Below are 27005 nucleotides of genomic sequence, written 5' to 3' on the forward strand. Positions count from 1 at the left end.
TTAGTAACCGCCAGATGAGTATCGTTGATTCTGTAAAATCTCTTGTCATTTTTATAGACAGCAATCATATCGATGGTCCCTTCATATCGATTTGTAAATTAAGAAACTAGCCTCAGCCTGTTATGCAATAACATCTGTTTCGAAGGAAATCAATTTAGCATCTTCCAAAATAACGTATTTTTTTTGTTCGAGTCTCATCTTCGATATGGCCTTCGTTTTTGGGGTTCTAGTACAGTTGCCCGATCTGATGTTATTTTTAAATTACAAAAAAGAGCAATACGGTATTTTTTGGCCTCAGTAGAATAACACATTGCAGAAGCTACTTCAAAAATCACGGGATTTTTACTTGTCCTTCTTTATATATTCTAGAAACTGTTTGCTTAATTCGTAAAAATCTACATGTTTTTCAGCAAGACCCAATCATGACTACTCCACCAGAAATTCAACCTTTGATGTGTATTTAGCGATCCCGTCCACTGACTTATTAAAGAAATCTGTATTATATTCGGCAAAAAAATTAAACAACCATCTCCCTTTGTAATTTCAATCTACAACTTTTTTCCTTAAGATTCGTAAATTGACAAAAGCCTATCTATGTGAAAGGGTATATTATTCAGTGGAAGAATTTCTTAACAAATAACTAAGAAATTACAGTACGTTTAGATATAAACCACTAAAGTATTTATATATATTTTAATGTTTATGACATTCTCAATATATTGTTGGATACGCCAAATTTGACGTAATGTCCCTGAATATGCTCTAGGAGCGAAAGTACTTGGGCGAGATTTAATAAATAAACTGTGCTCGATATCTGCCTTAATTTGATTATAGTCAATTTGCAATTTAGTTAAATTTTGCAATGGATTGTATATTTTATTATCTTTTGTTTTGCGATATTGACGATTAATGTAATTTTAGTAAATTTTAATTGCTATTGTTATTTTTTTTTTTACTTTTTGTAAGCTTTGGCCATAAATTGTACAATTTTCAGTGACAATAAAGCATATTTCCATTCTATTCTATTGACTTTTTTCATTATTCCATACATAAATATTCAAATCAACAAGGGATTTAGACCTCTTCCCTTAATCTTTTTTTCTTTAATGTTTAAAATTTCTAATCTCATATTTTGCTTTTGACACAGCTTAGTTTATAAAGGATTGTTTGCGTCTTATAACGATATGATTAATATTCATATTAAATAAATATTTCCATATTTTAGTGGTAATATGGCAAAAGCCTTCTCCATATTAATAAATCCCAGATATAGCTAGCTATTCACCCCTATTTTATACTCTTATAATAATTATTCAGAAGATATTAAAACATCTATATTGGCTCTTTTCAATTCATCTTTTAATTTTATTTCCTTTTCTTGGAGTCTTCATGTGTCTTATGTTCACTGTCTGAATATATCATTTTTTGAACACTTGTTATATATCTCCAATTTAGAATCCTCTAGCGTCCTTTATTATCTTTATTATTATTATATCTTTGATCTTATGTAAATTAAAAGTATGGTTTTCTTTCAAGTGTTTCTATGGCCTGTCATTGTTCATTTATCCATGTTTCTTAGACTTTTTCATTTTTATTTTGATGATTGTGCTGATTCTAATATCATCTTCTTTGACACCTTTTTATAATCTTCCCTCTTTTATCAGCTGTATTATTTCACTGATCACCCAATCTTTTTATTTTCGCTTACTTGCTTTTTACAAGACCTTTAGTTTAGTTTCTTTTGTTGTGTATCTATTTGTCCATATGCCATCAATATCTGCAGTATCTGTTTGCTTATTCTTCGTATTTCCTGAATGTGTTTTTTACTAAGTACGGAACGGACAAACTACACAGAATTATACACGAAATGTTCAGTAACGCTATAAACCTGAACGAAATACCAGAAGAATGGTCCAAAGGATATATAACCTCGATACATAAAAAGGGAGATAAGAAGAAATGCCGGAACTACAGAGGCATTAGTGTGATAGCATATATGAGCAGGTTATATGGAAAAATATTAAAAGAAAAACTGGAAAAATCTATCTTAAATAAAATCGGAGAAGATCAGGCGGAGTTCACGGCAGGAAGATCTTGTATAGACCACATTTATACACTCCAACAATTAATTGAAAAAAAATGGCAAAAAATAGACCAGTACACATGGCACTCATAGATTTAAAAAAGGCGTATGACTCGGTCCCCAGAAAACAACTATGGAACACGATGAAGGAAATCGGAATAACTCAGAGGTTAATAGAAGCCGTAAAAAACCTTTACAACAACAACAAGGTAAGAGTTAAAACAGACAATAAATACTCCAACGAATTTAAGACCACAAAAGGCTTATTGCAGGGATGCAGTCTACATCTCCGACATTGTTCAAGATATTCCTCGAACAAATATTAAAACCATGGAGAAGAAAATGTAAAGGGATGGGAATACCAATCCGGGACAATTTCTTGTACACATTAAGCTTTGTAGATGACCAAGTGGTAACGGCTCAAGATGAAGAAGATCTGTGCTATATGCTCCGAAAATTAGAAAAGGAATACACAAAAAATGGACTGAAGATAAATCTAGAAAAGACCGAATATTTAACAACAGAACAAGAACCGGTGAGAAACTTGGAAATGGACGATAATAGGGAAGTTAACGGCACTGACAAATTCAAATATTTAGGATTCATACTCTCGAAAAATGGAACCACCGAGCAAGAGATAACTAGCAGATTAGCACAGATAAGAACATGTATTAAATAAATGAACGGGGTACTGTGGGATAGACAGATTACCATAAATACAAAGAAGAGAATTTATAACACCTTGGTAAGCAGTATAATGACCTATGGAGCAGAGAATTGGGTAACAAAATAAATGAAACAGGTCCAAAATCACAGCAAATGAAATGGAGTTCATGAGAAGAAGCTGCAGAGTGACAAAAATGGATCGCATCAGAAATGAGGAGATAAAACGAAGAATGGCAGTAGAACCAGACATACTTAGCTACATCGAAGAAAAATGTTTAATTTGGTATGGACATGTGAGAAGAACAGATCATACAAGGTGGATAGCAAAGATTTCGAATTGGAGCCCAATAGGAAGGAGGAAAAGAGGTAGACCCCGAAGATCATGGAGGGATGAAGTGGACGAGGCCATAAAAAGACGAGACTTTAGAGATGGAGAATGACAGAACAGAAAGGACTGGAGACGTTGGCTGAAAGAAGGAAGGCGGCGACAGCTGTAAAAATCCTTATATAGATAGACGGATAGTGTTTCTTAATAAAACTGAAGTAGTTGGATGTAACTTTCGTTTCTTTCTAATTCTTTTTACAATTTTCCAAAAGTGAGGATTTTTACATCCATACAAATTAAATTACACAAATGAATACATAACAAATTTGGTTAAATAAAAAATAAAAAAATTATTATAACAGGATATTCGTTGGCATTAAACTGTTTTGTTAACAAAAATATAATCATTAGTAAATATTCTTACATTAGTTTTAAAAATTAGGCTACATTAGTAAAAATTGATACTTTCCTCGACTTTGCTGCTAAAAATAACAGGCGCTTGCTTAATAGTTGATTTTGGTTTCTCGGCAGCCTTCGTTATAGCTGAAGGTTTAACTTCTTTTTTGGTAGATGGTTTTATTGTCGATGCAGGTTTTGCTGTTGATGCAGGTTTTGGTGGATCAGATTTGACTTGCACTACTGAGACAACTTTCTGCGAAGATTTTTTGTCTCCAGATGATTGAGTCTTGGTGGGCTTGATTTTGATTTCATTTTTTGATGTAATTGGTTTAGTTTCTATAATGTTATTCGAAGATATTTCATTCGAAGACGATTTTACTTCTAAAAAAAAATATTTATATATTTAATATATATAATATACATAACAACCAAACATAAAGCAAATACTTTAAATTACATATTTTTTACACATATTTACAGTAGCAGCTCAAAACATGTTTTTTATACATTACCGACGGATTAATTGCTTTCTATATCTAAATATTTCTTTCAATATTTATTTTCTCATACTAGTTATATTAATCGTAAGTATCACATGGATACATGATCATGGGTATCGTAGCACCAAACGTACTGAAGAAGTTGAAAACGGAACTTCCAGCATCTAGCGCGACACAATAGACTTTCAAGTAACTCATTTTTCTTATTTATTTGATGATTACAAATTGGACCTTATAAGTATATTTTGATTTGTTTTACTGATTGATTTTATTTGACTGTTAACCCTCTATTGTATAATGGACCCAAGTGGGAACTTAATATATAAAATTTCCATGAGTATTTGCTATCGACAATTTTAAGCGCGTACACATCTTATTGCCCTTGGGAACGATCGTTCTTAGATGTGTATTGTGCATTGCTGATATATTCATCGGTTGTTTGAATAAACAGCAGTTTCGTTTAAAGTAACCTCCGAGTAGTTTGTTCATGTAGCACGTGTAGTTTATTTTCGAATATTAGCTAAACAGATACGTTTGTGGATTAAATATGCGTTTATAAACGTTGTAAGGATCCACTGATAAATTCAAATAATAAATTTACTTTATTGTTGTTAGTATTTGCCCCAAATTGTTACTGTTCCCTTAAGGGAACATTGTACGCTAAAGGTAAATTTTGCCACTGAAAAAAAAAGAAAATATTTTATAGTTTATTTTTAGCAAAATGGTAGACTTCTTTAATACATTATTGGATTAAATAAATTAAATTGGATGAAGTTAAAGTAAACTTTTTTATCACATTGTACACATTGTTTAGTTTTTTTTCCAGATTTTATAATAAAGGTAGTGTTTATACAAACTTGTATATACAGTGCTTAAACAAATCCACAAAGCCAATTACCACATGTCCTGTAGACATTGAAAATTTTATGGGCATATTGCCGTCGATATCTACACACAGAGTCTTGACAAAATATCGTTCCTGATAGAATCAGATAGTGTGTGCAGTTACCTTTAAAACAACACTTATCTTGTGACGAAAAATCTATATCGTTCAAAGAACGTTCGAGTATGAAGACATACAATCCCAAAAAGCCTCATAAATGGGACTAGAAGATGTGGGTTCGCTCAGGAATCTCAGAATTTTTATATAATTTTAAAATTTTTTTCTGGAAAAAATGGTTATACACAATTGGCAAATGAAGTAGATCTGGAAACTGCTGCTAATATTGAAGTTTGATTGAGCAGAGAAATACCGTAATACATATAGTCCAGTGTTGTGACAACAAAATTGTGTCTTTCATCATCATCACCAGCTCGACAACCCTTTTTGGGTCCTTAGCCTGTTCCAGGATTCTTCTCCATTCTGATCTGTTTCGTGCTTTTTTTCTCCAGTTTTTTATTTTTAAGGTTGTTATATCATTTTTTATTTGTTCTAAGTATCTCAGTTTCGGTCTTCCTCTTGTTCATTTTCGTACTGGTATCTGTTTGAATATTTTGTTTTCGCCTTTTTCCATTCTTTCTACATGTCCTATCCAACGCAGCCGTCCTATTTTAGTGAATGTTATAATATCCGGATCTCGGTATATTTTGTATAGTTTAGAGTTGTATCTTCTTCGCCATATTCCGTTTTCTTTTGTGCCCTTATATATGTGTCGCAAGATTTTTCTTTCGAAGGTGGCTAAAAACGTTTCCTCTCTTTTAGTGAGTGTCCAGGTTTCTGAGCAATATGTGAGTACCGGTCTTATTAGGGTTTTATATATTTGGCATTTTGTCTTTCTTGGGACGTTATCTGATCTTAGGTGTCTAATTAAGCCATGGTAACATTTATTTCCAATAAATATTCGCCTCTTCACTTCCTCCGTGACGTTATTATCAGACGTGATTAGGGATCCCAAGTATATAAAGTTTTTTACCCCCTCTATGTTGTATTCTCCTATGGTTATATTTTGTGGCTGCCTTATTTCTGCATTTTTACTTACCTGCTTATATATTGTTTTGGTCTGATTGATTTTAAAACCACTATTTTTTGCAGCTCGTTCTATTTTGTTGGTGGTTGTATGCCTCTATCATTTCTTTTCTTGATCTTGCGATTATGTCAACATCATCTGCAAATGCTAGTATTTTCACGCTTTTATTAATGATTGTTCCTCGTGTATTGACTGTTGTGTCCCTCAGTATTTTCTCGAGTACGATGTTAAACAAGATGCATTATAGAGCGTCTCCCTGGCGTAGTCTCTTTTTCACATCTATTGTTTCCGTTAATTCATTTTGTATCCGGATTCTACTTTCTACTTTTAGAGATTCTTTTATCAGTTCTATTAGTTGTGTTGGCATAATAAATTCTTACATTGCTTTTATTAGGAATTCTCGGTTTATACTGTCATATGCGCTTTCAAAGTCTATGAAGAGATGATGTGTGTCGATGTTATATTCACTTGTTTTTTCGAGGATCTGTCGCAGAACAAATATCTGGTCTATTGTTGACTTCTGTCTACAGAAGCCACTTTGGTATTTGCCAACTATTTTTTCAGCGTGTGTCTAAGTCTTTCATAAATAACGTTGGACATTATTTTGTATGCTGCATTCAGCAGCGTGATTCCACGGTAGTTTCCACATTCTAACTGATTTCCTTTTTTATGTAATGGTACAAAAATACCGCTATTTCACCTCCGTTGGTAGCTGTTTATTCGACCATATCTTTGTTATCAATTGATGTATTGTTTTTTGTAGTGCGTCTTCTCCTTCCTTCAGTAAATCCGATGCTATATAATCGGATCCCGGTGCTTTATTGTCCTTTAATTTTTCTACTGCTGCTCTAATCTCGGCTATTGTTGGTGGAGTGTTTTGTCTTTTGTCTGCTTGGTCTGATGGTATATCAGGGTTCGTCTCTCTCTCTGATCTCCTTTAAACTTTTCCGTAAAATGTTTTGTCCATCTACTTAGTATCTCTTGCTGTTCTGTCAATATATTACCTTCCTTATCTCTACACATCGTTGTTCTCGGTTTAAAGTCTTTTCTGCTTTTGTTTAGTCTCTGATCAAATTTTTTGTCTCTGTTGATTTACTTAGTTCTTGTAGTTCTTGAAGTTCTTTGTTCATATATTCTCTCTTTTTTCTTCAGTGGTTTTCTTTTCTTCTTTGCATTCTTCCCACTTCTTATTTAGGTTTTTATGTGTTATTCTGTTTTCTAGTTTGTTGTTTATCTTTTCTTGATACTCTTTATTTTTGTTTGTTTTCTTTGAGTCTTTTGTCTTTTTCTAAGTTGTGTTTTTACTGTTAGATTATTGTAAAACTTAACCAACAACCAAAATGGAAAGATCCTTTAGAACCGAAAGAACTAGGTTTGTTTAGACATTTTACAACCATATAGCAGACACATGGGCGGTGTGGACCTGCAAAATTTCCTATTGGGATTATATCCAATTAAAATCAAAATGGTAACGCCATATTTTCTATCATATACTAAATGTAGCAGTAGTCAATGATTGCATATTAATCAGGCGAATCAAAAGACAAATTGGAAGAACTGAAAATATTACACCACTACTAAATTTTAAAATAATGCTGAAAAAATTAACTAACAGTGGTGTTTACCAAAAAAAAAAGTAGGTCGGTCTAGAAGTTCCACACCCGAACAGCCATCTAAGAACAAGATGCATTAAACCTAGACCCAATATATATGTAGATACATATTAGTTTTCACGATAATCAAACTGGACTGTAAACAGAGAAAGATGTAAGATGATAAAATGTAAAGGAGAATTAAGAGTTCAGTGCGAGAAATGTAAGGTGCACTTAAACTTTCATTCAAACACTCAAAAGTAGTAACTGTATTAAGAGGTTTCATAATTTAAAACAGTGTGTTATTGAAAATACATAGAGTTAATGTGTATGATATTTGGTTCTAATAAAAGTTCTTAAATGGGCACACATTTTTTTTAAAAACCGGATCACTTCAACCCCAGAACGCAATAAAATTTAAAACAGTGAATTCTACAAACTATATACATCTATTAAAAGTAGTTTGATATAATTCTATTTTATTTAATCATAAAATAAAGTAAAAGAAATTCATTCTATAGAGGGTTAATACTTTTGTCATTGTGACTTGACATTAAATAAAGTTCTCCCTTGAAGCAACACAAGTTTACTTGCCAAGTTTCAATATTATTAAGATTCTTTAATTTGTTAACAGGTAGAAAAAACATTATGTCGTACTACATACTCGTCATACTCCAATCAATTTATTCTAAAATGTTTAATAGTACCCATATATTGTAGTTTCATATTTTGTCATGGGATCTGCTTATTTGTCCTTTATATTGTTAAAAACGTACAAATCTTAACGTATTTTAAGGTATGTTTATTTGACATTAGCTGAATATTTTTTTATTACTTTTAACCTTTTTTTATTTCCATAATTTGGCTCTTTTCTTTTATTGCACTCCAAATTTTCTACCTCAGTTTTTCATTTTACGCAGTAAAATTCAGTCACCTTTTTTCATATTTATAAATTTATATATTTCATTAAAACAGCATCAACAATCAGAGCACAATATTTTCTCATCCCTATACATTAATTTATTTACTCAATCCTACATTAATAGATGTGGTGCACATAATACATTGCGCAGAAAGAGGTAAAAGTTAAATATCTGTTTAAAAATATTGCTTTGCTATGTGTAGATTAAAGTTACATCCAAATCTCTCGAACCAATTACTTATAAATGACGCCTAATGAACTAATGCAACAAAACAGGGAACGTCAACTAATCCCAAGGCAATTTAGTCACTAACAAAATCAAATAACATGTTTATTTCTCTCTATTTCCCTCTATTCCGCGATAATTACCTGACGGGGCGGCAGCAGCGCTCTGCGGCGAGAAAACCCATGACAGTGTTACCAATTGTCGTGGTAAAATCCAGGAAGCCATAGACAGTTTGAGTGATGTAATTTCCCTGGTTGCCTGATGTCGTCTGGCTTGGTGCCACGCCGGCGTTTGCATTTTCTGGATTAATAATTACAGGGCCCTGTGAGCTCTGAACGAGATGCGCTGAAACAGAAAAACAACTAATCAGGAAAAGCCACTGGAATATATAAAATATTAATATAGTACGAGCGTAAGGTAAAAGTTTTGTTTTGTGGACTGTAATCCAATTAAAACTTGTAAACAAAGAGAATTGTATAAAGCAAAATATACTCTATAATAAAAATAAAATACCAAAAAATACTGATTCTTAAATTATCACAAAATGGATTACTCTCTTAAAATGCAGCAAGAAAACAAAGGAAAGATTATTAATTAAAATGTATATTATGAAGGTGCTTTTTATATATATTTTACGAACTATTATTATGTGCGAACTATTAAGACATGTTACATGGACGTAGAATAAACTTAATTGACTCCCAAATATATTCTCGATATTTTCTTCTTTTTTCTTTAATACATATTGAGAGTAGGAATTTTATTGATGTGTAAAAGAGATATACCAACAGCTAATATAAAAGCTTTGCGAGACCTTTCTGTACATTTTTATAAATAAAAATGCCTCGAACGGGATAATATAGACCACGAGAAAAGCTAACTAATGGATAGAGTATTACATAACAACAACGTAGATTAATTAGGAAAACCGTATGTATATTGTATGAATTAGAGATACAATTATTCTAAAGTAGCTTTCTAAGTCAACGAGAGGGATGGGAAACAGAAACCTACAACAGATGCAGAGATACACCTGGTAAACAGGCAATTCCATAGCTGCAAAAAAGTCAAGTGCACAATTTCAGAGTAGTGACGAAATATTAATATAAATAATAAAATTAATATAAATATTGTGACTTTATTATAAGAGATTTTTTGTTAATTTTTGCACAATTAATTTTGCACATTGAAAGATATTGTATGCCCCTACAAAGACCAAATTTTGAAAATTAAAAGAATGTTTAAGTAAAAAGAATGTATACTTCATACGGCACGTAAGAAGTTATACTACGTAGTTAAAATATTAAAATTTTCAGTGATAATAAAGCATAATATTTCTATTCTATTCTATTTTTTAAGGCCATCTTGATTAATTTAACAAAAATAAAAAATAAACTGATATTTTCTTGATACCTTACGAACACATTTTATTTTTAAAAAATCGATTAAATAGACGATAGAAGATCACATTCAAAACTATAAAAAATGTACAGGGTGCCATTAAAAAATTTAAGTTAGGGGTTCTAACTAAGAGATGAATATTTAGGGGATGGTGTTCCCTTCCCCATATTAAAGTGTATTACAAGTAGAATAGATCACTTTTTGTCCTATCGAAAATCTCTATTAGTTTAAGAGATATAGCGTGGGTAAATTAGTTTGGGACACCCTCTACTTAACCCCTAACGTTTTATTTACCTTCTAACTTTCTACTTGTATTTGTAGGGCTGATATTTTTGTATTCTTTAGAGTTACATATTTACACATTACCTTGGGTCTATATACTTTCTTAAAGTTTTAATATTCGATGTTTTTTTATGTACTTACCTATATTAGCCAAGCAGACATGTTTCTGGTCCATTAAACCATTACGATTTTAAATATTTTGGTACACATCTTATTTTTTACATAGCATGGTCCAGATTCAGGTTAACTAGATAATATTACTTATTATCTTTTTTAGTATAATAATATTTTCTTTTATTTTAATTTATTTTGTTATATAAAATGGGCGAATCATAAAGTTACAATTAAAATCATTCTTCGAAGAAGTTTTGTAATGGTTTCTGCAATTTTGCCGCTGTAAAATTTTAAGCCATCATATCAAAAACGAAAATGCCGACTTCTCGCAGTACGAACGGAACTTTATGAAATACGATAGTTTTGGTCTCTTTTCCGCTGAAACTTCTAGAGAAGAACCGTTGGCTGAAGTTTACCTTTTATGCCAGACTTCATGGCTATAACACTAAAGAAAGAATGGGAAACTGTAATTAGACACCTTAAAAATTCCGGTAAACTTAATCAAGGATATTCCAAGTTGGAAAGTTTTTAGTAGACACGGTTATTTCACCTAAATAAATTTTGTGCGAGTCAGAAAGTTATATTCTAAAAAGAAATGGGATAGCAAACCTAACTTTTATACGCAGCACAACAATAATATGTAGTAACTTGTAAAATTAGTCAAGGAAAAGTATTATAATTTAAAGATAGAAAAGTAAAAAGTAAAAGTAAAAAGTCCAAGATGACGTTCCCAACGAAAACGAAACTGTGTTAGAATACTCATTTCCTGACTGGACAAATATTCCTATGAATATGAAATATTTTATGTTTTCTAAAACAAATGAACTTTTGGTTCAACCAGGTGGCAATGACCCAATCGATTATTTTAAAATGATATTTGATAACGACATTTTGGATTTAATCGTTAGCCAAACCAACTTTTACGCAGAAGAGATATTCCTTTCTAAACATATACGAGAAAAATCAAGAATTACAAAGTGGAAGAGAGTTTCACGGAAAAAAATGTTAAACTTTGTTGCACTATTGATTCACACTGGAACCATCAAATTAAATAGACTCAATGATTACTGGAACTCTCATCCATTATTTAATTTTAAATGTTTTTCAGAGCATATGAGTGGGGATCCTTTCCTTATCATAATGAGGTGCTTACATTTTGCTAAAAACCCAGCCAGCGGAGAAAAAGTTCAAGATCGATTGTACAAAGTACGACCTATAATAACGTTCTTGAATAATAAAATGTCTGCTGTTTATTATCCTGGAAAAAACTTTTCACTTGATGAGTCAATGGTAGTATGGCGTGGACGCTTGGTATTCCGACAATATATCAAGAACTAGCGTCATAAATACGGAATAAAACTCTATATTCTTACAGAGCTAAGTGGTTTAGTTCTAAAATCTTTAGTCTACACTGGAGCCCTGGATGATGCAGGTGGAAAAGGCAACACAACAAAAGTAGTTTTACAGCTACTTCAGGAATATTTGGACCAAGGACATAGTGTATACATGGACAATTTTTATAATTCCTATGAACTAGCTAAAATATTAACAAATCGAAGTACTTACTGCACTGGAACACTAAATGTGAGAAGGAAGCATAATCCCTAAGAAGTTATTGAAAAAAAAAACTAAAAATGGTGAGCGAATTGCTTGTTTTTCTGATAATATTTTAGTTGTAAATCGAAGGACAAACGTGACGTTCTTTATATCTCTTATGAATTTGGAAATGAAATGATGGAATTTGTTGATAGAAGGAATAGTCCCAGAGAAAAACCTACTGCAATTTTCAAGTATAATAAGCATATGGGGGGTGTCGATCGGCAAGACCAACTAAACTCTTCCTACCCCTGTGAAAGAAAATTATTAAGGTAGTACAAGAAGTTGGACATATATTATATACACTTGATGCTAATGAATTCGTACTTGCTACATAAACAATTTGTTTTACGTGCGATGAGCCTTTATGACTACCGACTACCGACTGTCAGTTTTGGAAAAACTATTAAAAATTGGGATGAATAACAAGCTGAGGCCGACAATTAAAACAGTCCACATTATGACCAAAATTTTGGCCAAGGACAAACAAGGAAAAACAGTAAGAAAGCGATGTAGAGTGTGCTCTGGCAAGAAAATCCGTAAAATTACACTTTACCACTGCCAACAATGTACAGAAGAGCCCGTATTATGCGTCTAATGTTTTAACGATTACCATCAATAGTGCAACATTTTGTGTTATACATATAAACAAATTACGTAGTTATGTATGTTATGAATTTGAAGTTTTTTTTATTGTTCATCTGGTGTTTAAGTTTTTATTACTTTTTGTTTTGTTTTTAATTGTTTTTACTGAGTTTTCTTAAAATTGTCTTCAATAAACTTTTAAAGTAGTAAAAAATATATTGACACGCATGCGTGTCAGTAAGCACATGACAAAAAAAATTATACCTAGGTGCGCCCGACACACATGCGTGACATTGATAAAAAACAACTAAACTCTCTTTTAGTACTAAAGCAATTATAAAGCCCAAAATATTAAAATTTTAAAAAAAAAATGCCGCACCTGGCAACTCATCTATCATAGAAGTCAGCAGCGAAAGTGTTATTAAACTTTCATAATCCTTTATTCGCTCACAACTTATATCACTTGGTGTAGATATTTGTTTTGTTCTGAAACTATTTTTTGTGGAATCTGGATTCTGATAATTTTATTATTGGGAATTGAACATAATTCAAATTTTGACGATTTAATCTTGAGATAGAAATAATATACAGCATTTTTTTTTTTTTTTTTATTTAAACAAATATACCCGCATCAACCACTAAGGGTTATTAGCGGGGGGACATACACAAACAGTAAGATACATATTGTTGCATAAAAAAAATATTTTTTACAATCTGGTATATAGTTTAGTCATTTTAAGATAACTTAATAAAGACTGTAAATTTGACGTTAGTATACTTTTTAAATTATCACTAAGGGCACACGCGATTCTTTCGTTCTGGTACACTGGACACTCAACAATTATATGTTTCACTGACAACTGAGTATTGCACTTGGTACACAACGGAGCAGCCTCCTGGTTGAAGATATGCTTGTGTGTAAGGAAAGTATGTCCTATTCGGAGTCGGTTAATGATGACTTGGTCTTTTCTATTATTTGGTAAGATGAGTTTGGTTCCTACTTGACTTAGACATTCTTTGAGTTTATTAGCAGTGTGATCCCAAGTAGTTTGCCACGTTCTGTATACGTGGGCTTTGATATTTACTTTGTGATCAGTCCAAGGCATTTGATTTATGATAGCAATACTTTGGTCGGTGGTTGCATTGCTTGCCAGAGAGTCCACTTCCTCATTACCACTTATTCCCATATGGGAAGGTACCCAGATAAAGGAAATATCTTTTTGTTGAGTCTGTAGATAAGATAACTCTTCTTTGATCTTGAGAAGTATGGCGTGAGTTGTATATAGCTGTTTTATTCCAAGTAATGCGCTCATTGAATCGGTGATGATAACAAATTTGCTTTCATTGATAGAACAACATTTTTTCACGGCCTGATGAATTGCCGTAAGTTCTCCGGTATATATACAACAATTTGTTGGGATTCGTATGGTAGACTTGACGTTTTCGTAGATGTAGGCTGCAGCATGTCCTTCATGACATTTGGAAGCATCAGTGAAGATTTGATGGGTTGTTGGGTATTTGGATATTACATTTTTATAAGCTTGCTGTATAAGGAAAGGATGTGTGGAATGTTTCGGGAGTTCTTTTAAAGACGTGTCTATTTTTGGATGTTTAATCATCCAAGGAGGAACATTTACATGAATAGGCATAGTAAGACTGAACTGTTCTAAATTAAGACCAATACGTTTTATTCGTTCGGGAAATGGTAGTTTTTTTATTGCAATGTTTCTGTAAAGATCGGACGTTATATTTGTTCTGCAAAGTATTGTTGAGTAGGTTACGATGCTGTTGTTTGCTGAAATTCTGGCAACGTAATTTAGTGATAGGAGTTGCCTTCGTTGGCTTAAGGACAGTTCATTAGCCAAAACTTGTAAGCTACTTACTGGACTAGTTCTTGTGGCACCTAAAACTAATCTCAAGCACATATTTTGAATGTAGTCAAGTTTTTTTAAAGATGTTTTGTTAGCAGTATCGTAGCATAAACAGCCGTAGTCTAGTTTACTTCGTATTAGTGATCTATATAGAGTAAGTAAGGTTGTTGTATCTGCCCCCCAAGAGGTATTTGACAGCATCTTTAGTAGATTAATTCTGGATTGGCAAGAACGTTGCAGATTGGTGATGTGGGTTTCCCAGTTTAATTTACGTTCAAAAGAAAGTCCTAAGAAATTTATTTCTTCTGCTTGTTTCAAAACAACTCCATTTAGTGTTAATTGAACATTAGGATAATTTTTTCTTTTGCTAAAAATTAAATAACGTGTCTTTTCACTAGAGAATATAAAACCCGTGTTTTGCGACCAGCTTTCAATTGTGTGTAAGGTAGTTTGCAGTATATGTGTTCCCAGAGTTACATTGTTTGTTCTTAGATAAATGACTAAGTCATCTGCATATAGGCTAGTAAATACAGGTAGTTTTATTTGATGTATAATACTATTTATTGCAACTAGAAAAAGAGTAGGACTTAGAGTAGATCCTTGTGGAGTGCCGTTTTGAAGTACTCGTCTGGAGGATGTAAATCCATTGGTTCTGACTCGAAAAGTTCGTCTTTCTAGAAAATTCTTAATAAAGGACAACATGTGCCCTTGAACATCCCATTCTTGAAGTGTTTTTAGTATAAGATGTCTCCATGTTGTGTCAAACGCTTTTCTTATGTCAAAAAACACGGCAATAAGTTTTTGGTTGTGCAGAAAGGATTCATGTATACTTGATTCAAGTGTTATTAGATTGTCTGTTGTGGATCTACCCGTACGAAATCCACTTTGTCTGATACTTATTAGGTTATTGTTTTCGAGGTACCATTTAAGACGATAATTAAGGATTTTTTCTAAAAGTTTGCAGGTACAACACGTAAGTGATATTGGACGATAGGAATTTGGATCGTCTTTTGGTTTATTATATTTAAGGATTGGAATTATAGTTGCTTGCGACCATAGATCAGGAAAGTCATGATGAATAAAAATATTATTAAAAATATCAACTAATATTAGCTTTGCATTCAGAGGAAGATTTCGTAAGAAAAGAGGGTGGATATCATCAGGTCCTGGACTCGAATTTTTAGCACTTAAACAAAATTCTAATTCTTGAAGACTTACTGGTTTGTTTATTGGATTGCCACTCTCTGTGATTTGTATATTTGAAGACTCCGTTAGTTTTTTGTGCTCTAGAAAGGATAGGCTGTAATTAGAATCACTAGAATTACGTTCGTATATATCTGCTAGTATTTCTGGAATATCTTCTTTGTTTGAATACATTTGGTTATTATATGATAGAGTATCTATACCTCGAAAGTATTTTGTACCTTTTATTCTACGGACTTTGTTCCATATGTTGCCTAAGGGAGTGGAAGGATTTATTGAAGAAACGTACTTTTTCCAACTTTCTCGTTTTGCTTTTTTGATTAATTGTCTGCTTTGAGCTCTGAGATTTTTAAACCTTAAAAGGTTTTCGATAGTTTTATGTTTCTTGTAAACGTTAAAAGCGTGTTTAGACAAAGTGAGTGCTTGTGCAATTTCGTTATTCCACCAAGGAACTGGCTGCCTTTGACTCGATTTTGTTTTTCCCACTGCGATTGTTGCTGCAGAAATAATAATGTTATTAAATATTTCCAGGTTTTGGTTTGCGTTATTGGTTAAATTATATTTGTTTGTTTGTTCTTCTATCAGTGTTCGATATAAATTCCAGTCAGCTGACTTTATTTTCCATGTCTGGTGAATTGGAAAAGTTGATTTATCATTAGTGTTTATGGTTATCGTGATAGGGAAGTGATCACTATCATATAAATACCCCAATGTGTCCCAATATAATAAAGGAGCTAGCGACGGACTGCATAAAGAGAGATCTATGGCAGAAAATGTACCATTGTATGAATTGAACCTAGTAGATTTGCCAGTGTTTAGTAAGACTAAATTTAAATTATCAATGAGATTATTTAGGAGATTGCCACATTTGTCGGTTTTGTTACTTCCCCAAGTACTGTTGTGACAGTTAAAATCGCCTAATATTATTTTTGGGTGTGGAATTTGGTTTAAAACATTGCTTAGTTCAGTTATGTCTAAATCAGTAGGATGAGGTAAGTATACATTGCAAATATTGATTTTTATTTTGTGGGTGACTGACACTGCAACTATTTCGAGATTTGTTTGTAGTTGTATTTCAGTTGACTCTATGTCATCCCTTACAAAAATTGCTGTTCCGCCGCTTGAGTGATCTGCAACTCGGTTTCTTAGAAAAGGAACATAATTTTTTAATGTCACACTTTGGTGCTTGAAATGGGTCTCTTCTAGGCATATGACTAAAGGAAGATATTCGTGTATAAGAAGCTTAATGGATTCTATATGTGTAAAATAACCGTTGGGGTTCCACTGTAATATGAATGTGCTGGCCATTAACTCTTTATGTGTTAACTATTTATTGTTGAGAACTTGATTCTTGGTCAGTTTCGTCAGTAGAAGAAGGACTGTTGAAAAGCAGTTTCTTCTTCAATCTGGTGATATTGTTTTTTAAAGTTTTATTTTGTATTTGGGAATATATAAAGTTTAAAATTTCTTTTATTTCTTGGCTTTCATTTGAATAATTTTTAACAATGACTTCAGGATGTTTTGAGTGAAGGGAATTTGCCAGAAAATCACATATTTCATGAAAAGTAAGTGTAAAGGAAGGGTTTCTATTTTCAATTTTTTCTTTAATTTGATTTAGAATAATTGATATATCTTCTTGGGTTTTAGGCTTTTTCTTAGGTTTTTGAGTATCGGGAGGAGGTAGGTCATTTTCAAGAATTTCAGGAGAGGATATTTGTCTTTTAGTTGCAGGAGTAATTTTAGTGCTTTTTCTATCGCTTTCAATTACTAAGGAATTATCTTGGAATCTTTTTGGTTGATTCAAGATTTGTAATTCATTGTTTGTTTGTGAGGAAGTGGTTTGGTCTTTTGTAGCTGATGCGTGATTTTGTATGGTATTGGGTTCTGGTTCCATTAATGTTTCGGTATCTTCTTGGTATTGGTTTCGTGGTTGATCTTGTAGCTGATTATATTTTTCATTGGTGGAGTTATGTATATTCACGTGGTGGTCAGTTTCCATTTGATTAATTGAGTTGCTTGATGATGATAAAGAAGGACAGTCAGAGTCTTGATGTCCGACAATCTTGCATCTGGAGCAGTTTAAACCATCTATGGAAATGTATAGTCGATATGATGTATTGTCGAATGAGATTAGAAATGAGTCAGGAATTGATGCATTTTCTAAAGGACTTATGAACATTTGCCTCCTAAAGCTGAGTACGTGGCTGTATTCTGAGTCTTGCATGCCTACTCGTAGAAACGTCATGTTGGAGGCGGATTTTATACCCATAGTTTTTAAGTGCTCTTCAATTAAGCTATTAGGTATAGTAGGACATACATTAGATATGATGAGTCTCTGGGCGGGGGTTATAAGTCTTCTTACTTCAATCTGGTTACCATCAATATTTATATATTTGTGGGAGCTAAGAAATTGATCAACTACATATTTAGAGGAGAGGTAGATGCAGATGCGGTTGTTTGATATTTTGGATGCCCAAACAACATTTTTGGGCTGTACTATTGATCCAACAGCTTTTATATATTCGAAAACTTTTATTCCTTGTATGGTTGAAAGTATAATACCTTGGTCTTTTGAAGGATATTTGAAACTATTTAATGCATTGGAGTAAGATATATGTGACGTAGTGGGTATATTTCGTGAGGTAGTAGCTGATTCCGGTTCATCCATCTTCCCGCTGAGAATTTACGTACATTGGCACAGAGGATCTAAAGCCGGACTTGGCCACTTAATAAAATTAAACAGCAGCCTAGCCTAATTACTTGTTAGTAGCAAGAACCAGCAAAAAGTTGTTGTCAATAATCGATAAGTTGAATTGAAATCGATAAAATATTTTGCTTTTTAAACTTCTGATTTTAAGGTTATTAATAATGCAGTTTTGTACTCACAGAATTCTACGATTTTCAGTACACTGTCACATTTAACTTTGAACAGGATTTTGATTTTAATATTATTCACTAATTACACGTTCAGAACTAAAGAAATAATAGTTTAAATATTTAAATTTTTAAGAGAAACTTTGAAATGCGTCTAAACACTTTTATACAGCATTTTTATTTCGAATTATTTGAAACTTTTAAAACTGGAATTGCGTGTACTTTTTGTTATATGTACTGTGAACTTAATCTCTGTACTTTGTGGGTCATTCCCAAAAATAAAATCAGACTGATGATTATTATTGATTGTAATAGAAAAGTATTGAACGTATAATTATACCCTTTATAAAAGGTATATAATTAAAAAAACCCTTTTGGGCTATATCACAACAGAACATTTTCGGATTAACTAGTTCATCATTGGTACATTTACTAGGTGTACATGAGTCAAACCACTAAATATGTGGGTAAAAACCGTTGAGAAGGTACAAAATTGGTTATCTATGGATTTAATCTTTGTTAATATGTGTTGCTAAATGAATTAGTGAACAAAAAGTTGGTGTGATGTTAAAGTTTTTAATAGTTAAACTGCATAGTAACGGTAGACTCCCAATTTGGGGGTTGCTGACCCTAAGAGAAGGTCTCTGTATGGCCTCTAGTTGCGATCCAAAAATACCTCTATAAAATTTAAAGTTGTTACCATATTGTATCCTATTTATTATGCATAAAAAGTCTACTTTAGGACATAATTTAAAATGTTTATTCTTTCTAAATATTTTTTTACCCAAATTTAATAATAGAAAGAAACAATACAAACACTTTCTCCAAACACTAGGTAATAGATTTATAGCAGACGGTGAATATATTGCAAAAAATACAATCTGGGGCTAGCAACTAATAACAACAAAACGACGGGAGTTACTAAAAGCGCTTACAGGAAACAACATAAAATTTGCATCTATCGGAGAACTTACATACTGGCCGTTAGACCCTCATAAAATGGCAGACCTTCTAGACTTTTACATATTAAAAGGTGTTAACATTAAGCTATTCAAAGTTAAATCAAACCTAGATACCACATCTGATCATAGTCCAGTTATCCTAACTATGTACACGAATATACAACAAAAGCCTATACATTCAAGACTGTGCAACCATAACACATCAAGAATTAGCATACAGTTTATTCCATAAATATAAGACTGTTTTGAATTATCGCAAAAACAAATATTTCAATGTGCCACATAAAAAGTACGATAGTAAATTTCTGTAATATTTATTCCAATAAAAAGAATCTACTGTCAGTTTTTACTTTCGTAAATGGTGATTTTTAGAGGTATAGAAATGTAATTTACATTTAAATGGGAATAAGCCACAATTAAAGGTTAAAATACGTTTATTGACGTTTCAATTTCCACTTCGGAAATCGTTCTCAAAATACAAACATTAGTAAATTAAAGAAATTTTGTTTTTTGTTACTTAGTGAAAAATTCTTCTAATAATTTAATTTTATCTGACTCATCTATATTGACAATTCAGACATACCTTATACATTTTAAAGTAGAAGACTTTAAGTTGATATTGCCAATATTGTTGAGTTGCGTTCCTGGGACGACTTTACTTATAAGATAGTTCATTCGATTACATGAAATCAACTTTAACTTGAGAATATCCGTCAGAAAAGATCATAACATGTAATTCGTCTTTAAAAAGACAAATACATGCTATGATGACAGTAAAATTCTCCTGTTAGTGATTCCATAGTAAATTATGAGGGAAAAACCAGGAAAAAACCTCATAATACTATCCCGACATGGTAAGTATTTGATCGTGCATTTAGTTTACCTTCAATAAACACCAAATTCCGATTTTATATGTTTGTTATTTAAAAAATATAAATAATGTATTCTCTATATATTACTGACTTACCAATACTGGTATTTTACTTTTAATAACTTCCTCTTTCAATATGCCAGATCTGGGTAACCAGATCCTACTACATTCTGCCGAGGAATTCGCGACACACTTGGTCTCATTTAGCATAATTAGAGCCGCTTCTTTGATTTTTCTCTTTTTACCATCCGTTTCTTTTAGGACTATATTTGAATCATTCCATTGAACCCTATGTTCAGTATCCCATGCGTGTTTACAGATTTGAGATCTATCAAATTCTCTATTTTTAATATAGGATTGATGTTCACTTATTCTAACATTTAATGGTCTTGATGTTTCACCTAAATAAAACTGATCGCATTCACAAGGTATTTTATAAATGCAATTCTTTGTCCTTTCTTGTTCATTGTTAGGTTTGGTTCTGGACAAGATAGACCTCAACGTGTTTGTTGTTTTGAATGTTGTTGAAATGTTGAATTTATTTCCTATTCTTTTAAGCTTTTCCGATAATCCTTTTATGTATGGTATTGTTATTTTTCTCGTATTATTCCTTGCACATGCTGTAGGATCTCGTTCTAAGTTGTTTTGTTCTATTTGATCGATTGTTGAAAATTCCTTATTTATAAACGATAAAGGATAATCATTTTAACAGATGTTAACAAATGTTTTTCCTCCAAGAACGAATTTTCGTTAGAATAAGTAATTTTGGCTCTATCGTATAAGGATTTAATAATTCCCTTTTTAATATTAATATTGTGATTTGATTTAAAATTTAAATATCTGTTGGTTTGTGTTGGTTTTCTATACACCTGAGATTATAATTATGCTAAATGAGTCCAATTGTGTCTCGAATTCCTCGGCAGAATGTAGTAGGATCTGGTTACCCATATTGAAAGAGGAAGTTATTAAAAGGAAAATACCAGTATTGATAAGTCAGTAACATATTGAGAATACATCATTTATGTTTTTTAAATAACAAACATATAAAATCGGAATTTGGTGTTTATTGAAGGTAAACTAAATGCACGATCAAATACTTACCATGTCGGGATAGTATTATGAGGTTTTTTCCTGGTTTTTCCCTCATAATTTACTATGGAATCACTAACAGGAGAATTTTACTGTCATCATGGCATGTATTTGTCTTTTTAAAGACGAATTACATGTTATGATCTTTTCTGACGGATATTCTCAAGTTAAAGTTGATTTCATGTAATCGAATGAACTATCTTATAAGTAAAGTCGTCCCAGGAACGCAACTCAACAATATTGGCAATATCATTTTAAAGTTTTCTACTTTAAAATGTATAAGGTATGTCTGAATTGTCAATATAAATGAGTCAGATAAAATTAAATTATTAGAAGAATTTTTGACTAAGTAACAAAAAACAAAATTTGTTTAATTTAGTAATGTTTGTATTTTGAGAACGATTTCCGAAGTGGAAATTGAAACGTCAATAAACGTATTTTAACCTTTAATTGTGGCTTATTCCCATTTAAATATAAATTAATTTAAAATGCCACAAGAAAATAGCTTCAGAACAATATATAGAAATGTAAGTTGGTGACACTTTTTTAACTGTCGGCCATTTTGACAGCTGTCAAGTAATTTACGTTAAGCTTGGTTTAGCATTCTAGCGTGAATAGACTTGATGCCTGAGCAACGCTTCCAAATTGTACAAATTTATTTTAAAAATTGTGGTTCTGTTCGAAATATGTATCGCGCACTACGTTTATTTTATGGTCAACATAATAGTCCATTAGAGCACGTAATTGGAATAACCAAGGAACCTTTTTGCACCACGTTTCCACTAAATGATAATATGCATCCACAGATACGTCGTACAGTGCGTACAGAAGTAATTGTTGCTGATGTAGGGCATAGCATACAGGAAGACCTGAATCAGTCTTTCTGCCATCATGCACAGCAGTTAGATATGTGTCCATCGACTTTATGAAAGATTTTGAGGAAAGATCGTGCTTTGCGTGCTTAAAAAATCCAAAGTATGCACGAATTGAAGGTACATCATCACCTAGCAAGGCATAGATTCGGTTTGTGGGTCCAAAACGAGATTGCCGTTGATTCCTATTTTCATAAGCGAAGTTTGTTAAGCGATGAAGCTCACTTTTGATTAAATTGCTACGTCAACAAACAAAATTGCCCTATTTGGAGTTAAGATAATCCTCAAATGTATGTTGAGAAACCATTACATCCAGAAAAACTGTTTGGTGTGCAGTACAGAAAAACTATTATGTGCAGGAGCTGTCATTTCAACATGTCACACACAATGTGCCACAATTGATTTATTAAAGGAAACGTTTACTAACCACATAGTTTCACGTTTCGGACCGTGAATTGGCCTCCAAGTTCGTGCGATTTAACACTGATAGACTATTTTATGTAAGAATATGTGAAGGTGTCTACGCTGATAAGCATGAAACGATTGACCACTTGGGGGACAACATTCGCCACGTTATTGCCGAGATCTTCTTCTTCTTCTAATGGCGCTACAACCCTTTGTGAGTCTTGGCCTGCTTAACAATGTTCTTCCATTCTGCCCTGTCGGATACTTTCCTTCGCCACTGCCTGATGTTCATGGTTTTAAGATCCCTCTCTACGTCGTCTATCCATCTTTTACGGGGCCTTCCTCTTGTTCTGTTTCCTTGGGGCTTCCATCTCTGGACTACTTTTACAGCTCGATTATCTGGCATTCTTTCTAGGTGACATCTAGGTTATTGCCGAGATACAGCGACAAATATTGGAAAAAGTGATCAAAAATTAGACCTGTAGATTAAATTACATCAGAGCCAGCTATGACAGTCATATGACAGAAATCATACTTAAATTATAATGCCAAAAGGTTATATTTCAAATATAGTCAATTTTGTGTCAATTTATAAAAATTATCTTTATTTTATTTCATTTTAAAGTGGTATACCTCTAAAAAAACACCCTTAACTTATATTATGTTGCACAGTAAAATATTCGTTGTCGCGATAATCAAAAACAGCTGTATATTCATGGAATAGGAATAGACTATAGTATCAAGCCTGCGAGAATCATTAAAAACACCAACTGAGGTGGAGAATGCTCTAAGGGAATTTACAAATAATGTACAAAAATGTGGTTGGCTATTCCAGAAAGTAGGTTATCTACGTACCAAGAACATTGCCCAGTAATAGTAAAACCAAAAATCGTAAATAAAAAAGAAACTTGGGAAAATATGTCGACGAACTAAAATGCAATGAAATAAGAACACATTCAATAAAGCTACAAGAGAATTAAAAAAATTATACAAGCGCTTACCAATCAAAATAACTAAAATCGCTCCAACAATTGTCTTCATCAATTAACAATGAATACTCGCTCTGGAAAGTAAAAAAATATCTACAGAATACTAGAAGTCAATATCACCAATCAGAAACATCGCTGGACATTGTGAAAAAAATAAAAAAAAAATGGTACGGTAATGGTAAAATAATAACGTTTAGTAAAAGTATTTTGACCACATAATTTTGTATCAAGCACCACAAAAACTGAAGATAAGGGGAGAGTCTAAGACGAGCCGATTTAAATGGAGTTAACAATACAATAGAAAAATTTACACACAAAGAACTAAAATCAACCAGCATGGAAGAAATCGACCCGAAAAAATCTCCTGGCTACGTACTTACAACGGGAAAGTATTACAACATCTACTCAGTAATTGTATAAGTTGTGTCCTACAGATATTCAATGCTATTTTAAAACTTAGTTTTTTGTGAAACAATGAAAAGTATCGGAAATCATAATGGTGCCGAAACCAGGGAAGTTTCTTTTCTTCTTAGGAGGAGGATATTACATCGTATACGTCAATGAGTATATTGCCATTGTATTCAAAATATTTGAGAAATTCTTGTTAAAAAGACTTTAATCCACCGTAGTAATTCAAAAAAATTATACCTAATTATGAGTTTAGTTTCCGTGGGGGACATAACACTATTTAACAGGTACATAGAATTGTTAAACAAATCGACAACAACCTAAAAAACAGACAATATGTTTTCGCATCTTTCTAGATATAAGTCAAGCTTTTAATAAGGTCTGGCATACCATCCAACTCTATAAAATCAAAAAGCATCTACCGCATAGATTATATGGTATGCTAGAATCTTATTTAACCAACAGCTACTTCTTAGTTAGACACCAAGACACCAAGATGAAAGCACTTACCTGCACCCAGTTGAATCAGGTGTACGCCAAGGCAGTGTTCTTGGACTTGTGCTTTACCTACTCTAGACCACATGTTTCCCTGAAATACACTTAATGACAGTAGGTACATTCACGGATAATACTGTAATATTAGCATCACTGCTGCTGAATCAAAATTCAGCTACTGCTACAAACAACCTACAAAATTGTCTCAACAAGATCGAACTTTGGCTAAACAAATGAAAAATAATAGCAAATGAGGCCAAATCCAAACATGTAATGTTTACAATGAAAAGGGATACCTACCTGCCCACCAGTCACAATAAATGGTATACAGCTTTAACAAACCAATGACGCAAAGTACTTTGGTATGCATTTAGATCGTCGAATAACGTGGAGAATACATATCTTCACAAAACGTAAACAATTGGGTTTAAAACTACATCAAACGTAATGGCTGATTGGCACGAAAAATAAACTGCTAATCTACAAATCAATCCTGAAGCCGGTATGGACATACCGAACAGAACTCTGGTGTACTGTTAGTAAATCAAACTTTAAAATCGTGCAAAGATTTTAAAATGACCCTGCGCTTTAAAAACAAATGCTCCGTGGTAAGTGCCCAATATGCTTATCGAGAGAGATAAAGATATCAACCGAAAAAAAACAAATAACACGTTACAGTGATAAACACAAACATAAAGCCAGTGATCAGTAATTTGCTAGTATGTGAGCTACAAGAAACCACAGGTGAAGGTAAGAGGCGTCGCTTAAAATGATTCAAACCAACGAATTTAAGTAATAGATTTATTAAGATAATAATAATATATGCAACAGGAGTTTTGTAAACTAACACTAAAGATATTTTCTCATTGGACAAAATTCCTACATGTCCTATTCGATATTTGTCAACAAATTTTACTTATTGTTCGTAGGTTAGAATAGATTGTCAATAAAATGGAGATAAAAAACTTCTTTCCAAGGTAATTTTGTCTACGATAATTTTTCTTAGTTTTTCTTAAAATTTTTATTGGAGAATTTTTTATTAAAAAATTTCCTACGTCACTGAATTTAAACGGACTTCAAATAGCTCCGATAAAAGTTTCATTAAAATATATTGAATAATAACAAAGTTATGACAGCTTAAAGTTTTAAAACTCACCTAGCTACCAATCAAGAAAGAACATTCTGTATTAACTGAATAACATTAAAAACTAAATACATTTTCCAAAATGCCAGTCACTGCTAAAGAACTGTTACATTCAACATTCAAAGGATATTGGACTTATAATCTACATGGGACAAATCAGTATACGCTAAATATTATATAGAATCTAAAACAACCCTTATCAACTTCAGTTTGCGGCTATACCGACAAAAAATATTTGTGCAGTCAGTCACAACAGGCAAAGGTCAAAGGGTTAGGTTGAGTCAATAATAAATTTAATTTCTTTTTAATAATTTTAATCTAATTAAAACGGTATCTCTAGAATACTGCACAGCTATTTTGGAGAACATTTTTTGTTAGTTGTTTTTATTAATTGTTGGGTTAAAATAAAGACCATATCTAAGGCATAAATAATATAAAAATAAGTTTTAATTACGCAAATTTTCTAATATTTTTTGATTATTTGCCATAATCTCCTATACAGCCACACCTTAAAGGCGTAGAAATCTGCTCGTAATGGATTTCAATCCCCGGTCTGCTACACCGAGGTGATTACTCATGTACTGTTTTTTTACCTTTTTAATTTATTTATAAAGGTATTTATTATTGGATATAGTTGTTTTACCGATATGTTTATTTATAATTTATTACATACATGAAGTATTCCAAAATCCAGCAGGAGAGGAAAAAACAATTATAGAAGAGGTGATGTCCGACAGTGATGAAGCTGCAAGGGACGAGGACTATGTCGAATAATCAGATCATGAGAAAGTAGATCTACAGGGAAGTAAATCTGAATAAGACAATTCTGATCGAAATAAAGACTATATTAAAGCACATAAAATTATAAGCAATTTTCTTTCTCGAAAACGAATTACCAGGCCTTTGAATGGATAAGAGAAATATGGGAATACTTTATCGATGATGGTATGATGAACTTGATTGTTCAATTTTCAAATAAATGTATCAAGTCTATTTGCGACAATTTTTCCCGACTTCGAAATGCTGCACCTTTAAATGCCATTGAGATTTGTGCCTTAACGGGGCTACTGTATTTGGCACGAGTTTACAATGCAAACCGCCTGAACGTTGAAGATATGTGGAAAATTGATGTGTCAGATATAGAGTTATTATTTATTATCAGAT

At 32.3% G+C, this 27005-nt stretch overlaps 1 protein-coding gene across 1 annotated transcript in view; it reads right to left on the minus strand.

The window, feature by feature from the left end:
• The window catches only part of LOC140439837 (uncharacterized), an 895210-nt gene that overhangs the window by 126785 nt on the left and 741420 nt on the right, over window positions 1-27005 (minus strand). Inside the window, exons 9-10 of the mRNA XM_072529991.1 lie at window positions 8824-9025; window positions 3543-3854 (exon numbers count right to left, since the gene is read on the minus strand). Coding sequence (XP_072386092.1) covers window positions 3543-3854; window positions 8824-8977 — 466 coding nt within the window. The 5' untranslated portion in view covers window positions 8978-9025. The remainder of the gene's footprint in view (window positions 1-3542; window positions 3855-8823; window positions 9026-27005) is intronic.

The sequence above is a fragment of the Diabrotica undecimpunctata genome, chromosome 4, assembly GCF_040954645.1.
Source record: "Diabrotica undecimpunctata isolate CICGRU chromosome 4, icDiaUnde3, whole genome shotgun sequence".
NCBI lineage: Eukaryota > Metazoa > Arthropoda > Insecta > Coleoptera > Chrysomelidae > Diabrotica > Diabrotica undecimpunctata.